We start from the raw sequence: 17,762 nt of genomic DNA on the forward strand, positions 1-17,762 counted from the left end.
GCTGAGCAGGGAGCCCGACGTAGGGCCCGATCCCAGGACCCTAGGATCATGATCTGAGCCGAAGGCAGACGCTCAACCGACTGAGCTACCCAGGCCCCTACATTATGCCTCTTGTGAATGTAGGAACTTGTACCTGCTTTTTGATATGTAGTGGTGACTACATTTGTTATGTAGGGTTGCATTTAATGATGCTATTCTAGACCTTTTTTTTTTTTCCTAAAAGTGATTGAGGATTTACAGCTATAAGAGAACTTTGGGGATGATGGATGTTTACCAGCCTGTGGATGAATGCAGAATTTGTGAGGGCTGTTGCTGCTCTTGGTACTTAGTAGTTGTTACTGGCTTTATGTATATACTCTATTGGTATACTTGGATTTTTGGAAACTTTAAGCTGTGCTGTCATTCTTGGGGAAAAAAGCATTCTGCTTGTATATGGTATTGTATAGAAATTGGTCAGGAGACTGTGTTGATCTAGAAATACTAAACTTCTCTCCCCCATTTCACCTTTATAACGTTCTTTATTAAATATGTACATGGGTTGATGGCAGACATGAATATTCTCTTTAAAAAAAAAAAAAGCATTTGTGAATACTTATTGCACTACATCCTGGGAGGAAGAGGGTGTCTGCAGCTGGAGATCTGAGAGGCTGGGCTGCCTGGCTCCCATGATGGGAGGTTTGCTAGGCAACCAGAGCAGGTTTTCAAACCAGCTTAGATATTCCTGCCTGGCCTGCTGCCATCCTCTAGGAAGGCAAGTAGACGCTGTAAATTAGAACGGACCATAGTGGCTGACGTGTTACCCTTTAAGAAGTGTTGATATTTTATAGCAACAGGTTTGTTTGTGCAGAACTAATCAGTCCATGTAGGGGTTTATTAGCTAATTGGTCAGGATCAAAACTTATAAAAAGCGTTTGGAAAACAGTCTTCTGTGATTACACTGTAGGAAAAAACCCTTCTGATGAAGTCAGAAGTGTTGATCTTTGAGAAAGTTTGCCAACCTGCATATAAATTTGTGTGGGAAGAAATATATTTAAAATATGTCCTTCTATAGTAAACTTTAAAAAAGCTTCTCTGAGCAAAGGAAAAAGAAAAAAAACAGATGGCATAGGTCTTATTAGGTCATAACTGATACTCTGAGACTTGAAAATCCAGACCAGTTCCAGCAATGTCCAAAAATGTTTGCAGTGACATTTCTTTAGCAAGATTAGACATTACTCAGAAAGTCTCAGATCATTAAGAAAAGAGGTTTTCAAGAAAGCCTCCATTATTTGTTCCTTTATTTTATACATGTCTGGTGAAGGGGATTAGCCCACTTATTAGAGGGAACCACAATGCCTACACCTAGTTACCCCGGGATACTGTCAGCAAAGTTTGACTATGTTGTATTTTGGTGTTTATATACTTGCATATAAATACATAGTAAGATGTAAAGCAACTTCAAAAACCCTGGGTAATGACTTGTTTCTTGTTCTTGTTCGTGAACTAAGCCACATTCCACAGCAATGTGCTCTTGTCCTCCACTCTACTTCCCTGATGATAGCATTTATCATGTTGTCATAAACAATACCTGTTTAATTAACCGTTTTCCATAGAAGATTGTAAGCTCTGTGAGGGAGGAATTGTTTTATTCTGTTTCTTTGCCAGAACTTAGCAAAGTTTCTGGTCTGTGGTCACACAGAGAAAAAAGCAGAGGTAAGAAAGAGAAAGGAAAGAAACGGAAAGAAAGAAAGAGAGAGAGAGAGAGAGGAAGGAAGGAAGAAAAAGAAAGGGAGAGAAGGAGGGAGGCCTGGAAGGAGAGAAAGAGGAAGGAGAAAGGGTTCGAAGAAAGGAGAACAGAAACAAAAATAAAGCTAGCTGAGGTGCACCTCGGTGGCTCCGTCAGTTAAGCATGTGAATCTTGATTTCAGCTCAGGTCATGATTTCAGGGTCAGGGGATCAAACCCCAAGTCTACTTGTCCTTCTCCCTCTGCTCCTCTGCCCCCCTTCCTAAAATAAACAAGCAAACAAATAAATAAAATTTAAAGATAATAAAGCTAGCTGAGTGGCTCTTTTTCTTTTCTTTTTTAAAAAGATTTATTTCTTTATTTATTTGACAGAAAGAGAGAGAGAGAGAGATCACAAGTAGGTAGAGAGGCAGGCAGAGAGAGATGGGGAAGCAGGCTCCCCTGCTAAGCAGGGAGCCCGATGCGGGGCTCGAACCGAGGACCCTGAGATCATGACCTGAGCTGGAGGCAGAGGCTTAACCCACTGAGCCACCCAGGTGCCCCTGTTTCATATTCACAGTTAAAATAAGGAACTGGCCAATTCTTTGGACCTTTAAAAAATTCAGATGACGGGCACCTCGGTGGCTCAGTGGGTTAAAGCCTCTGCCTTCAGCTCAGGTCATGATCCCACGGTCCTGGGATTGAGCCCTGCATCGGGCTCTCTGCTCGGCGGGGAACCTGCTTCCTCCTTTCTCTCTGCCTGCTTCTCTGCCTACTTGTGATCTCTGTCAAATGAATAAATAAAATATTTTCTAAAAAAAATTCAGATGAATGTTTTCTTCTGAATGTTTGTTATCAGAAACTGAGTTATTTATATCTTAAAATTTATATCAACATAAAGACTTCAGTATGTCCTTTGAGAAAATCAGGTACCCTCTCAAAGTTTTAAAAATCAAGAGGTTTATAATCTTGTTTCAGCTAATTTTTTAAAAAAAGATTCTATTTATTTATTTGACAGAGAGAGACACAGTGATCTGAGGCTCAATCCCTGGATTCTGGGATCATGATCTGAGCCAGAGGCAGACACCCAAGCCCAAGGACTGAGCCACCCAGGCATCCTTTGTTTTCGCTAATTACACAGAAAAAAAAAAAATACATTTGGTTGCATTTTCCCAAGTAGAGAATAACTGGCTTTTAATTTTTAATAAAATAATTTATACTTTATTTCTTGTTCAGTTGAATCCTATCCCTCACTTTAGCCTAATGATTTCTTTTAATCCTCATTTTTTGTTGTTATTTACACAAATAGAGTCCTTCAAGATCTCCCAAGACCCTGCAAAACTGAAAAATTTTCAGTAGGTTAACTCTGATGGAATGTTCCTGAAAGTACATGTGTACTTTGTAAAACAAAAATATATAGTGATTATTGTAACTTGTAGCTAGATTGATATAGATTAAGTAAAATTCCATTAATTAGAACCCTCAGTCAACTGATTTATCATGGGTGTGTATATTTTGTTTTCGATTTATTTATTTTCTACATTCTGCATTTAAAAGAAAAAGGTAAAGAACTAAGAAAACAAGTAGATAGCATTAGTTTAGTAAACAAAAACTGTATATTCAATAGTATATTGTTGGAATAGATGCTTACGATGATAATCCTTTAGATTAGCATTCAAACTGACCTATAAGAATGTGACTAAGAATTTACAGGGGTGTCTGGGTGGCTCAGTTGGTTGGGCAACTGCCTTCAGCTCAGTTCATGATCCTGGAGTCCTGGGATCAAGTCCCTCATCGGGCTCCCTGCTTGGTGGGGAGTCTGATTTTCCTTTTAACCCTCCCCCTCTCATGCTCTATCTCTCTCTCTTTCTCATGCTCTCTCTCAAATAAATAAATAAAATTTTAGAAAAAAAATTTATAGAGAGCCCGTTATGTGTGTAACATTGCATTAGGTACTCAGGCAGAAGCGTGTATGTGCTAACAACTGAACATTTATTAAGGATGTGTTATGTGCCAGGTGTAATGCTAAAGCTTTATCTGTGTTGCCTCATTTAATCCACACAAATGTCACAGGAGGAAGATAATATTTTTTTTCCAGTATTACACATCCAGCAAGTAATGAAACAAGTAACTTGGAGGAGATTGCCTAGCTAGGATTTTAACACAAACTTGGTCCTGGATTTTTCTCTGTTGCTCTGGTTATGTTATTTTAGAACTTTCTTACCATCTTCCCCATTATTTCCTTCCCACCCCTGCTCTTGATCTATGTTGTGCATACTTTTGGTATCGCATTCATTTATTTTTTAAAAAGATTTATTTATTTATTAGAGAGAGAGAGAGAGCGTGAGCATGCGCGCAGATGTGGAGGAGGAGCAGAGGGAGAAAGAGGGAGAGAATCCCAAGCAGATCCCCACTGAGCACAGAACCCGTCATGTGGTCCCACCCCAGGACCCCCAGATCATAAAATCAAGAGTTGAGCCAAAATCAAGAGTTGGCGGCTCAACTAACTGAGTCAATCAGGTGCCCCTGTTACCATATTTATTATGTATTATATGGACAGAGTTTGCATCTTAAAAAAAAATACTTTGTCTTGGGATGCTTGGGTGGCTCAGTCAGTTATAAGCCTCTGCCTTTGGCTCCAATCATGATCTCAGGGTCTTAGGATCAGACTCCACATCAGGCTCCCTGAGCAAGGAGCTTGCTTCTCCCTCTGCCTGCTGTTCCCCCTGCTTGTAAATCCTCTCTCTCTGACATGAATAAATAAAACCTTTAAAACAAACAAAAAACCAACCCCCCCCCAATTTGTTTTTCTCATTAGAACACTAGTTCTTTGAAGTCATGGTATAGGTCTTTTTCATATTGGTAGGAAAGAGCCTCCTAGCATAGCACCTGCCATTTAATAAGAATTTCATAAATATTTGGCAAGAAATGAGCAGTTGTATTTGGGTTTATCTCCTTCATTAGATCAGGACTACCTCAAGGATAAAGATGTATCTGACTTATAAATTCCTTACCCATGGTGATGACTCAAATGAATAGTTACTGAGTTAAATAAGGTTTAAAATGAGTGTTATTATGTTGTATTAACTAAGATATGAGAATACTGCCACATCTTATGCAGATTTTCAAAAGGGTACCTGTAATACCTTCCAATTTAAAAAGAAGGTATTACAAGACCTTCCAATTTAAAAAGAACATTGTTGTGTTCTCAGAATAAACTTGAGAAATTAGAAACTCAGAGGTAAGGAACATGGACCCTCGTAGAATTTGTCTTGTCGGCATTCACAGACCTGTAAGTGGCAGAGCTGGAATGAGAATATAGGTCTTCTGACTCCTAGTTTGAGTCCTTGCCATGATAAGTAAAATATTTCACAGCTGACATTTCCATTTATGAGCACACTTAATACCACCATATCCAAGGTGATTAGGCTATTCTTTTTTTTTTTTTTTTTAATACTTGTCGCCCTCGACCCACAAGGACGACAAGAAGCCTGATTCGGTGTTAATGCTTCATTCCTTTGTTTAATGCTTCATACCCCCTTTATTTCGTCAACTTCCTTAGTTTATATGCAGCAGGGTGACCAATAAGGGGCCAAGCAATGGGGAGAGCCAATGAGAGTCCTGTTACTATGCTGATTAAATTTGAAACAGCCAATGACTATGTCCTCCTTTAGGTGGGCTTCACCAGAACGTTTGTTGTTTACTTGCAGCGTATTTTGCTGGCAGTGAGCCAGGCACCATCTTGTAATGGCAGGGACTTTCCTGGCCGGAGGCAGTCCCCCGACAATACTTATTGAACATTCACAAAATGGTAGGTTCCATTGTGAAAAATTTTATACATCTGTCCTGTACTCCCAAGAAATTTGACGCTCCCTAAAAGGGGGAAAAGAAAAAGCAATTCTATATGAATCCATATATCCATATATCCATACCACTTGTTTTCTCTGTGCTAAACTGTGCAATGATCTAGCTCTGCTGCACAGATCAGAAATAGTCCAGAGTAAGTGAGGGATAGAAAATGATCTAAGCAAATCAGTGGGATCGCAGATTCTCCAGAACCAGGTCTACACCCAGTCTATAACTACTCACCTGGATACAGTAGTCTCTTTCCATTCCTGTGGTTCAGTGCATCTTGGATTGGGATTCCCAATGCATGCCCCAGACGTTTATAGAATGCCTACTATAGGACCAGTCTTACACATCATTAAAAAAAAAAAATCAGCAAATAGTTGTTTATATTTTGGGGTAAAAACTCCTTACTCTATCAGTCATTAATTTCAATTTATTGAGGTACAGGGGCTCTTTATCCCCCCCTTGAATTAAACACTTCTCTGTTCAACATGTCTATAGGTCCCCATTTTAGAAGGTGAATCTTGCATAGTAGAACGTTAAGTAAGTGTGCCAGGGGCTAACCATCACTTGATTTTGTGGTTACCCACAGCCTTGTAATCTTTTCCCTCTGTGGGTTATCTTTTTTCCTGACCCAAATGGCTTCCAAGCAGACTTCTAATAATATGCTTCCAACTATTTATAAGACTTTTCACTTCCAAGACCTCAGAATGTTCAAAAATAGATGAGAGTAGTTTTTTTTTTTTTTTTTTCTTTTTGACATATCTGTATTCAGAGATAGAGGCAGCATTGACCCCTGAGGGATAAGGTAGCATTTAGAGTGAGATTCAAAGAAGATTCTGGCTTAGGAGAAGAAGTGCTCTCAAAAGCTTCTCATATTTGCTGTCAAAAATATAGAGCCAAGAGTTCTGAAGTTGTAAATATACTTGTTTATATGTGATAGGTTTTTTTAAAAATTTTATTTATTTGAGAGATAGAGTGTGTGTGTGTGTGTGTGTGTGTGACAGAGAGAGACAGAGAGAGAGAGAATGAGCGGGGAGGAGGGGCAGAGGGAGAGGGAGAAGCAGGCTCCCCACTGAGCAGGGAACCCAATGCCAGGCTTGATCCCAGGACCCTGAGATCATGCCCTGAGCCAAAGCAGACAGATGCCTAACTGACTGAACCACCCAGGTGTCACTGTGATGGGTTATTGTTAATTTAAAAAAAATCATCTATAAAAGTGAGCATTTTGAAGTAATTTATCTCCTACTACTTATAAAATTTCAATTCCTTTGAATGATTCTTGCTTACTGTAGCCAACAATATCTAGATTTCATGCACTACAGATAATTTTATTCTGGCTGAATAAGAAACTTTCATGGGAATTGGGCACAGAACCTATTTAAGGCTGGGATTTACCCCAAAATGGTGCTTTCTGTGTGAACATGAGGTTGAAAGGTAAGAACTTCTTTTCTGCGATTTAAAACCAGAAATATTAAATAACCATTGTTAATGAAATTGATAGACAAATGCTTGACAGTACATAGGCATTATCATATCAGAACAAGAACCCACCTTTCTAGAGTGTTTCTTACACATTTTCCAAGCACCCTGTTGGGTGGTCTCTGCAACATTTCCCATTCCTCTGTGTCTGGCTGTAGGAGTCTTCTGCAAACAGCAATCATGTGAAGAAATGTACTAGAACATGCTCTACCCTGAAAAGCTACAATTTTATTTTTAAGCCAGAACTTGCTGAAATCCATTTTTCTAAGAGGAGAACTGAGTAAAAGGACATAAAAATAAATTTTAAGGGAAAGGAACAAGTGAAACTATTTTATCTTGGCACTGAAAAAGAAAAGTTTTGAATTGTCTTGAATTCTTTGAATTCAACTGAAAGGAAAGCCTTACTTGGTTTTAGGGATATTCTGGCAAAACAATATTTATCACAGGTTTCTAGAGCTGGAATCTATGAGATTCACTAAAATAAGAACCAGGTATAACCTTTAAGTAATGTTACATAGGGTAGCACATCCTAGAATTTTTGTTGCGATGTTACACGGAGAAAATGAAAATATTTCTGTTGCATTTTGGGTAACAGATAAGCTGCTCCTGGCCAGATACTCCTGATATATGGTCTTGGTCTACCTGGAGCCCTACCCAACTCTCCTGAGGACTGAAAAAAAAAAAAATTTTTTTTTTCAACATACTCATGGGCCACAAGCCAGCAGGCAAAATTAATGCTAATATTTGGTTTTAGTATAAGTCTTTGAATTTCACTATTTATTTTAAAATTTATATATAGGCATAGATGAGTAAAGACTAGTAAAATTTGAACCTGGATGTGGGTCAAAAACCATTCTATAGAATCAAAATATGAAATATTGAGATGTAGCATGCAAAGTAATTTATGGTTCTTATAGTTTTAGTGTTGAGAAGTTATAAAAACTTTAAACAAATTGAGAAATTATATAAGCATTTAATATAGTCAACTCACAAAGGCATTAACACTGCAGGATTTATGAATTGATTATAGCTGCTTTTTTTTCTTCCGTTGACAGTAGCCCTGCGGGGGATGGAGGGAGACGAATTGAGTTTGTGCATGTGGAATGAAAAGTTTTCTATAAAACTGCTTGAATCTGTTTTAAATGCTTAGTAATTTTTTAGTTGAAATTTCGGCAAACATGCTTTATTCTGAAAGAGATACTAATGGTCCTGAGACCCAAATGGAGATTTTTATGATTCTCAGGGACCAATATTAGAGAAATCTCTTGGTTGCTAAGTGGATCTCTTGATGCACCATGTAACTGGTTTCCTTTTCACTTTCTTTCTGAGAATGGGTCACTTTACACATATTTGGGTAAGAATCAGAGTTAGGAATCCATTGTTTTCATGTGTGGAAAACACAAACGGCTTAAGAGACTTCACTGGGTCATGTAATGGAAAAGGCCATTGGGAGAACTGGCTTTAGGCAGGGCTTGATCTGCTGGTGTCCATGACATGAAAGGTCCAGGTCTTTGCCTGTTGTCTTTGTTCACCTCATTCCTGTGTGGTCCCAAGATGTCTACCAATTATTACGGCTTCTCTATCTCTTTTCCCTGTGGTGGAAATAAAACATATCTGTCCCACATTCCTAAGAAATCAGATTGGATTAAATCACATGGTCACCCCTAAACCAATCATCATGGCCAGAGAAATGGAATGCACTAATTACTTAGTCTAACCGCTCCCCCACAATTTCCAATGTGATGCCGGTGAACTACACAAGTCTTTATGACTGTTAGAGTTATGTGTAAGAAGAATGAATGCTAGAGAAAATCATTACATGGTGAATTTTAGAAATAGAAGGAGAGTTTAGAATCTTTAGCTAAATGCCTTTCTGATTGATCAATCTTTACAAAAAAAGTAAAATGGTCATTTAGTCTCTGTGGGTATCACTAATGACAGTGAGTCACTCTAGCTTGTTTGATTTTTGAACAGTTGTATTAGGAAAGGCTTTCTTTACCTTGAGCAAAAGCCCCTTGTCCTTCATCAGTTGGACCCCGTTTTGCTATTTGTGGCCACAAAAAGTAAATTCAATTCTTCTTCAATGTAGACTTTTTGTATAAATTGAAGATAGTTAAGATAGTCATCCTTATTCTTTCCTCTCCAGGCTCAACATCCCCATGATCTCATCTGTTATTGATGTTGAAAGGTTTAAAATAGCCTCACTCTTTTGGCCTCTCTTCTATTTGTGAATTCTGGCTAATTAATTCCAAACTCAGACACACTCTTCCATATACTGAAAGAAAGACTCCCAATGTGGCTATTGAAAAGTGGTTTATTGCCATATGTGTGAGCAGAAAGATATTGAGGAAAAGGAGGCTAAATTTCTTGAAACAATTTTTTAAAAAGATTTTATTTATTTATGAGAGAGAGTGAGAGAGAGCAAGAGAGTGAGAAAGAGAAAATGAGTAGTGGGGGAGGGGCAGAGGGAGAAGCAGACTCTTCATCAAGCAATCCCAGAACCCTGGGACAAAGATATGACCCAAAGGCAGATGCTTAACTGATTGAGCCACCTAGGTACTCCAAGGAGGCCAAATCTCATGGAGAATAACTTGAACAGCAATCTATAGAAGAAGCCAGTCTCAGGACTAGTTACTTAAATTAAATTATCTGTAGCTAGAATGTGTTCAGAAAATATGTTTTGGGATATGATTCCTCAAATCTTTAACCATTAACATTGGGTTTAATTACTGATTTTTTTTTGTTGGAGTTTTGATATATAATTTGTAAAACATTATGAATTATTAGTATTTTGATAAATAAGTACCTAATATATATGATATCTATATATAATAATATATAGATATTTGTGTATATATTGTATATATAATGTATATATATTCAAATATAAATATATATATATTCTATTTTGTTTTTTTAAATAATTCTCTTTATTTTGTCTTATAAAAATGAAATAGGAAGTAGTACATCAAGATGTGTGGTCATTTGTCATGAGAGAACTCTCAGTTCTCTTCTTCATGTAAACGTTCTCCAGCACAGTGACAGCCTCCCAGGAGCCACAACTTGAAGCACTTGAGTATCATGAAAAATTTATAGTGGTATTAATTCTAAAAAAGGACTGGTCCCACTCAGACACAGGAAAGTGGGAAGGAGTTGAGCACTGATTTAAGGAACATCTCTGATGAGGTTTTGGCATGCCTTCTTTTTCATCTGGTCTGCCACCAGCTCCTGTAACCTTACTTATACAATACACTGTGGGCATGCTCTCTCTCTTCCAGCTTCACTGCCACCACTAGCCCAAGCATCATCCCAACCATTTGGGACTCCTGCCATGGCCTCCAGCCTAGTCTCTTCCCATCCTCCAGTCCATTGTCCAAACAGTAGCCAGACAAATTTAAAATGCAAATAGTATCATGTCTCTCTTTACTCATAGAAAGGTCTTGAGTTGCTTTTCATTGTACTTGGGATGATAGAAAATCCTTCACCAGTCTTTGAGGTTCTGCCTACTCGTCCAAGCGCATTTCTCTCCATTCTCTCAGTTGTTCAGTACATTTCAGATATACTTACTTTCTTTTAGTTCCATTACTGAAATAAACTCTTTTCTGCCTCAGGGCTCTTGCATATGCCCTCTTTGCTGCTTAGAACACTCCCCAATTCTTTGCCTCTCTACATCCTACTAATCATTAGCTCTTACCCCAAGGGTTCTTAACTCTCCTTTCTTCCCTGACAGCCCCACTTCAGACCCTGTGTTTTATTCTCTAACAATATCCTCTACCTATCTTTCAGAGCACCTATGTATGTATTGTTTGAATGTCTGAAGTTCATCTCAGCTAGTAGACCACAGGTTGCAGGAGGAGTAGGTTGGCTCACTATTGGATTTCCAAGATGTGGTCGAGCTACATGGGTTTGAATCCTTGTGCCCTCACATGGCAACTCTACCATGAATACTCAGCCTCAGTTTCTTCACCTGTGCAATAGAAAATATAATAATATATTTTTTACAGGAGTATTGCAAGGATCAAACTACAAATTCCATGTAAAGTGCTATATAGAGTACCTGGCACGTAATAGGTATTCAGTCTATATTGGTTATTACTATATTATTGCTTTTAGGATATATTATTGTCAGCAAAAGCTGCTAGGAAATTGTTTTAGTTTCTTGAATAATTTTAAAAAGTTTCTTGAATAATTTTAAAAATTAAATAAATAGTTTAATAATTCTACAAGTTAGAATAGCTAACTTTGTTAGCTAATGTTGTTTTTTTTTTAAGATTTTGTTTATTTGACAGAGAGAAAGAGAGCACAAGCAGGCAGAGAGACAGGGAAGCAGGCTACCTGCTAAGCAGAGAGCCCAATGCGGGGCTCGATCCCAGGACCCTGGGACCATGACCCGAGCTGAAGGCAGAGGCTTAAACTACTGAGCAACCCAGGTGCCCCAAAATACATGTTTTTTAACTTATAGCTTCCCTGTTCATTTATAATTGTCTAATATTTCAGCTTAGCAATACTAAAACATAATTTAACCTGTTTCAGAGGTTTTCAAATATGTTGGGTTTTTTTAATGTGCAGATTATATAACACTTATTTTCAGATGCTTAGAAAAATAATCCATTGCTACTTTTTATTTTTCCATTGAGATTTCTTAGTTTAGCAGAAAAAAGAATTAATTAAAAAGAATTAATTAATTAATTAATTTAGAGTGTGAGTGGGTCTGGGGGATGGGTGGGAAGGGGCAGAGGGAGAGGGAGAGAGAGAATGTCAAGTGGACTCTGGACTGAGCACAGAGGCCAATATAGGGCTTGATCCCAAGACCCCGAGATCATGACCTGAGCAGAAATCAAGAGTTAGACACTTAGCCCACTGAGCCACCCCAGGTGCCCCAGTTCAGTAGGTTTTAAATGCAGGGGAAACTGGTTGGGCCTCTTGACAAAGAAATGTTTTGTTTTTAAAAACTTCAGCTTTTGGAGAATAATGGCAATTTATCCTTTGTTTCTTTCCTTCTCTTCATCATGGGATTTTCATGGGGGAGACTTTTGTACCTTTGGTGAGATCTATAGAGGAAAAATACCAGTTAGTGTAAAAGGATTATGACAGTGTATAGATTTTCTCTGTCAGACACCTTTCTTTGGGTAAATATTTGTATGAAATGAGGCACAGAATTTAAAATAGCCCTAAAGAAGCCGCATACTCTCCTTGACAACAACAACAACAAAAAAGTTTGTGTATTAACAGTTGGTTTAACAGTGTCTGGCAGAGAGAAATAAAGACAAAAATATACTTTGGTCCCATAATATTTATAGCATTGCCAGTTTAATCATTGTGCCCTATTTAGGAATATTTTTTGAGTGAGCTTCATTTTAATGTCCAAGAACACAGTCGTAAGTTGGTGGCAGGGAAGCTCAGTCTCTGCAAAAGTCAAGAGAATACATTTCTGTGCTCGTCCATGAAGGACTGAGAAGGCCCTCGCATTGTAAAACTCGTGCATTCTTGTACATCTTGACATAGAAGACATCAGTAACGATGGGACAGCCACTTGGAAATGTTGTGTTCTGTTTAATATGCTTTTGTAATAAACACTGTCTTCATGAGTTTATAAGTGAGAAAGGCAAGAGATTCCATTCTGTAGTTCTGAGGAATGCATATCCACATATGGCAGCAGCTTGTTTGTATGGGACGCCCATTGTTAGAGAACGAGCTGCTCCCCAGAATGCACATATTCCAGATAGCCAGAAGTTCAGCTGAAATGCATAATTACTTTACATTTTGAATCTTTCTAACATTTATATAACCTTTGCTGTAAAAGCTAAAAACCAAAAATAATTTCCGTTGTACTATAAATCTATCAAAAATGTCCACATATTCTCTTGGCTTACTGAGAGTTCTATCTGTTTTAATTTAGCCTCCTTGTAGACTCCATGTTCTCACAGGGACATCACTTTCTGATTTGTACTGTGTTAAAGTTTGTGAACATGTCGGCACTTACACCGAGGGACACTAGACTGCCATATACAAAGCTTTTTAGCTTCTTCTCTTTCATTTTAAGTTCTCTGTGAGAGTATGTGTGCCTCTAGTTCCATCTCCCGTCTGTTTTTTAACCACTGGTGGGTTAGAAAATGTATTAGAATTATTTCCAAAACAAGAGTAAATTGGCTTCAAGTGATTGCATAAGGACCACTCTATGCATCAAGCATGATAACTTACTTTTCTTCTTTGATTCAACAAAGACAAATTGAATGTCTACTTTGTGCTCATTATTGGACTGGGGACACTGTGGTGAGAATGGTGTCTGCCATCTGGGGGACATGCATCTGCCGAGACTCATGCTGTAACAGAGGAGGGACACTTATTCCTACCTGGGGATTGTCAAAGAAAGCACTACAAAAGAGACAGTGGTTCAAAGTGAGTTTTCAGCAAAGAAGCCTGACAGAATAGTTTTTCAGATGAATAAGGTAGTGATGGGGGGTGCGGGGAGGTGGAAGGAGATGGAGAAGTGAGAATTCCAGGCAAAAGTTTGCCCTCCTACCTCTCCTGTCACTCCGTCTCAGTCTTCCCTGATGGCTCCTCTTCTTCTTGTTGATTAATGTGGATGTTTCTCTTGCTTCTGACTGAACTCTTTTCCTGTCATTCAACTCATTTTTCCAGCATCATTCATAGCTACCATTTCCATTTCTTGGAGGTGATTTTTCAATTGTTTAGACATTATTTTTAAGTGTTCTATCTCTAGAGCATCATCTCTCTTCTCGTTCCAGACCATCATATCCAAATGAATTCCGGACATCTATTTTTTTTTAAGATTATTTATTTATTTATTTGACAGACAGAGATCACAAGTAGGCAGAGAGAGAGGAGGAAGCAGGCCCCCTGTGGAGCAGAGAGCCCGATGTGGGGCTCGATCCCCGGACCCCAAGATCATGACCTGAGCTGAAGGCAGAGGCTTAACCTCTGAGCCACCCAGGTGCTCCCCGGACATCTATTTTTATGTCTGATAGACATCTCAAGTTCAAAACCCCCCTAAATCTGAATCTCCCCCTGGGTCATTTACCTCACTGAAAGGACTACTAGACCCATCTAACCAGTTCTTTAAGTCAGAAATCTTGGCTTCTTCCTTGCTCCTTTCTTTTAATTCAGCAATGCTGTTCGGGTCTTCATCTTGAACATCTTTTTAATTTATCAACTTCTGTTCATTCCCAATCACCAGTTTCACTCAGGAAACTATCAATCTTCTCCTACATTGCTTTTAAAACCTAGGGGCGCCTGGGTGGCTCAGTGGGTTAAAGCCTCTGCCTTCGGCTCAGGTCATGATCTCAGGGTCCTGGGATCGAGCCCCGCATTGGGCTCTCTGCTCTGCAGGGAGCCTGCTTCCTCCTCTTTCTCTGCCTGCCTCTCTACCTACTTGTGATCTCTCTCTGTCAAATAAATAAATAAAATCTTTAAAAAAAATAAAAAATAAAAAAAAATAAAACCTACTACCTGGAGGCACCTGGGTGGCTCAGTCAGTTAAGCATCTGCCTTCAGCTCAGGTCATGATTCTGGAGTCCTGGGATCAAACCCCGTCAGGTTCCTTGCTCTGTGGGGAGCTTGCTTCTCCCTCTTCCTCTGTCTGCTGCCCTCCCTGCTTGTGCTCTCTCTCTCCCTCTCTCTGTTGAATAAGTAAATAAAATCTTTAAAAAAAATTATATATATATATATATATATGACTTTAAGTTCATTTAGAGCTTGTAACTCCAAAATTGTTCTCTTTATATTGGAGTTGTCTTCTCAAGACTACATGCTGCTCTTGATCAAAGACATGATGTCACACCATTTCAGAACTGTCTTCAGAGCTTGTGTCATGTTCTTTTGAATAACATCAGGAGTTGCAAACATTGTCGTCTAAAGCAGGTAGCTTGATTTTAGGGGGAAAAGAATCAAGTGATTTGAAACTGCATACAGCAAATAAGGAAAATAATCCTTGTTCCTAAAGCCATGTTCATAAAAATTGAGGATGGGCTATAAATTCAATAAATCTGACTCTAAAGGCAATTCCAAAAGGAGTTTAGAAATGTTTTGGGCTATGTCAACATCACTGGAGTGAGTTTTGAGGAGAAATGCTTACATTGCGATGTGCATGTCTCGAAGCATTACTTCATGGTCATGTGGCTTTCAGTACCACAGATGTGTGGCAGTAGCACCAAGTTTGTGTATGACTGGATTTCTGATAGAGCAAGAATGTTTAGGATGGGTCTTATTGCACTTTTTATGTGTTAAAGTTTAATTTTTAAGCTTTGATCCCACATTTCAAAATTGGAATTTCTACTATAGGCAAGAAGGTTATTTATCTTTGAAGTTTTTTCCTCAGATGTTAGCTTTACTTTGGACATTTAGGCCTGATCTAGAACAGCTTTTCAGTGTCAAATCAAGAGCATGTTTAGGGTAATTGAGGATAGATTGGTGTTGTAGTGGACGAATTGATGAAATTACAAGTCTGCTCCTAATACTGATGCATCACCGTTAGCCTAAGACTGTCCAGATTTTAAACCTGAAAGTTTTCTGGGAAACCTGTCAGTCCTGGGCAAATCAAGACAGTTACCCACTGCCATTGTCTTAGCTAGCTCCTCCATTCTTTTTGGACTATTTGCAGTGAAAACAAAACAATGACTCAATCGTAAACAAAGGACAGGGCACATACATCTTGGAGTTCGCACAGCAACTGAACTCAAACAGCAGCATAGCTTAGCTGAAAGTAGGTTGGGCTAATCACTAACTTTTATGCTGATTCAACTGAAGTCAAGTTCTACTTCAATAACAGCAACAATACAGAGATAGTAATACAATTTTACCTATCATGCTTACTGTATTTGTTGTGGTTCTTGAGTGGAGATATTTTGACAAGTTATATCGTTGGGCAAGGAAATAATTGGCTTATTTGGTTCTTCAAAGTCTTTGTAAGTAGATCTAACAATTATCCATGATGTGTGAAAAATAAATTATAGTGGAGTTTGAGTTAACATTAAAGATATACATTATTGAGGGAGAATTTAGGGCTCTACAGATAGGAGATAGAGCACTGAAGTCAGGAGGAGCTGCTTTTGTATTTTGCCTTGCCATTGACCAGTGTGTAACTTTGAATTTGTTACTCTAAACTTCAGGTTCCTCGTAAAACAAACAATAGGGACAATTATGGTACCGGTCTCCTGGAATTGCTGTTTATTAAATGATAATGAATATGTAATACTTAAGGTGTGCCCAGCACATAGAAGGTATTCAAGAAATAGGAGCCATTATTATTGGCACCTATCAGAAGTTTTGTGAGTAGTATTCTGACTATATTCTAGAGTCATGCTGTGTCTTTAATTTCTAATTTCCTATCCATTGCTCTGCAGAAGGATCATGTTTTTAAAATACACAAAGAGCACAGAGAATTCTGATAAAAAATGTCTTACTACTTATCAGTCTAGGTTCCAAAATCAGAGTAGTGTTACTATAGGAGAATATTAATAGAAATAAATCACCCATGACGTAAAACTCTTTGCAGTCTCCAAAACAAGATGAGTTAAAGAAAAAAAAGAAATTCTAAAAACTAAACCTGCACAATTAAAAGGAAAAAAAAAGACTTGAACTACTCTCATGTATACCTTACAGTGACTTTATGTATATCTTTAGTTTATCTTTCATGGCAGACTACATCAAAACTTATGTTACTTGGGACAAGAAAATAAAGATCTGTTATTCATATCTATTAAGCTAAAGATGTTAGAAACCAAGACATGACATTCCAAGGTAGTTGCTACACAGGTTATTTGATTTAATTCTATTTGATTTAATTCTATTTTATTTATTTATTTGAGAGAGCATGCAAGCAGGGGGAGGGGCAGAGGGAGAAGAAGAATCAGGCTCCCCACTGAGCAAGGAGCCTGATATGGGGCTTGATTCTAGGACCCTGGGATCGTAACCTGAGCCAGAGGCAGATGTTTAACCAACTGAACCACCCACGTGCCCGACTACACTGGTTTTAAAAAGTAAGATGATCTGTCCAAAATTCTCCTATTTAGCTATTTTCCAAAGTTCCTTGATAATATTGAGTTCAAAATTAGAGTGTTACATATATGGAATCAAAATAATCCACAATTTTTCTCTCCCAGGTTTCTCTTATAGCTAGTTTGAAAGTGGCTACTTGAATAGTTTAAATACTAATGGGGAAATCCCCGGAGAAAGCAAGATGTGTCTGTTGTAGGGCATTGTAAATAAAGGTAGGTTGAGATCATGTAGTCATCTACCAAGATAATCAGAGGCAGACTGAAGGGAAAGGAAAGGGAAGAATGGGGCCCCAGTCAGTTAAGGGGCCATGGCCACCTTTGGCTCAGGTCATGATTCCAGGGTCCTGGATTCAAGCCCCACATCAAGCCCCATATTGGGCTTCCTGTTCAATGGGGAGCCTGCCTCTCCTTCTCTCTCTCTCCCTCTGCCTCTCTGCCTGCTTGTGCTCTCTGTCTGTCAAATTAAATAAAATCTTTTTAAAAAAAAAAGAAAAGGAAAAGGAAGGGTAGGCACACAAAGCAACTTCCATCCAGAACGTTCCCTACATAAAATACCATAAGTAGGTCCAGATGCCATAAACTTAAAAATATGTGTTCTGCTGCAGTGTATATGGGTTTTATTTTCTGTGTGAGACCTGACATTAGAAAGAAAGGTAAGACATCAAGCAGAAACAACACTTTCTCACCAAGTGAGTGAGTGGTCAAGATGTGC

General features: G+C 38.5%; 1 protein-coding gene across 3 annotated transcripts in view; it reads left to right on the plus strand.

The window, feature by feature from the left end:
• Nucleotides 1–17,762, plus strand: part of SYNPO2 (synaptopodin 2) — a 176,651-nt gene that overhangs the window by 42,238 nt on the left and 116,651 nt on the right. The window contains exon 1 of one of the 3 annotated variants that reach the window (XM_004748002.3): nt 5,271–5,514. The exons of the other annotated variants lie outside the window; for them this stretch is intronic. Coding sequence (XP_004748059.1) covers nt 5,512–5,514 — 3 coding nt within the window. The 5' untranslated portion in view covers nt 5,271–5,511. Of the gene's footprint in view, nt 1–5,270; nt 5,515–17,762 lie in introns of those variants that run through there. 3 annotated transcript variants of the gene reach the window in all.

This window comes from Mustela putorius, unplaced genomic scaffold (genome assembly GCF_011764305.1).
Source record: "Mustela putorius furo isolate JIRA1106 unplaced genomic scaffold, ASM1176430v1.1 tig00001215_pilon_pilon_pilon, whole genome shotgun sequence".
NCBI lineage: Eukaryota > Metazoa > Chordata > Mammalia > Carnivora > Mustelidae > Mustela > Mustela putorius.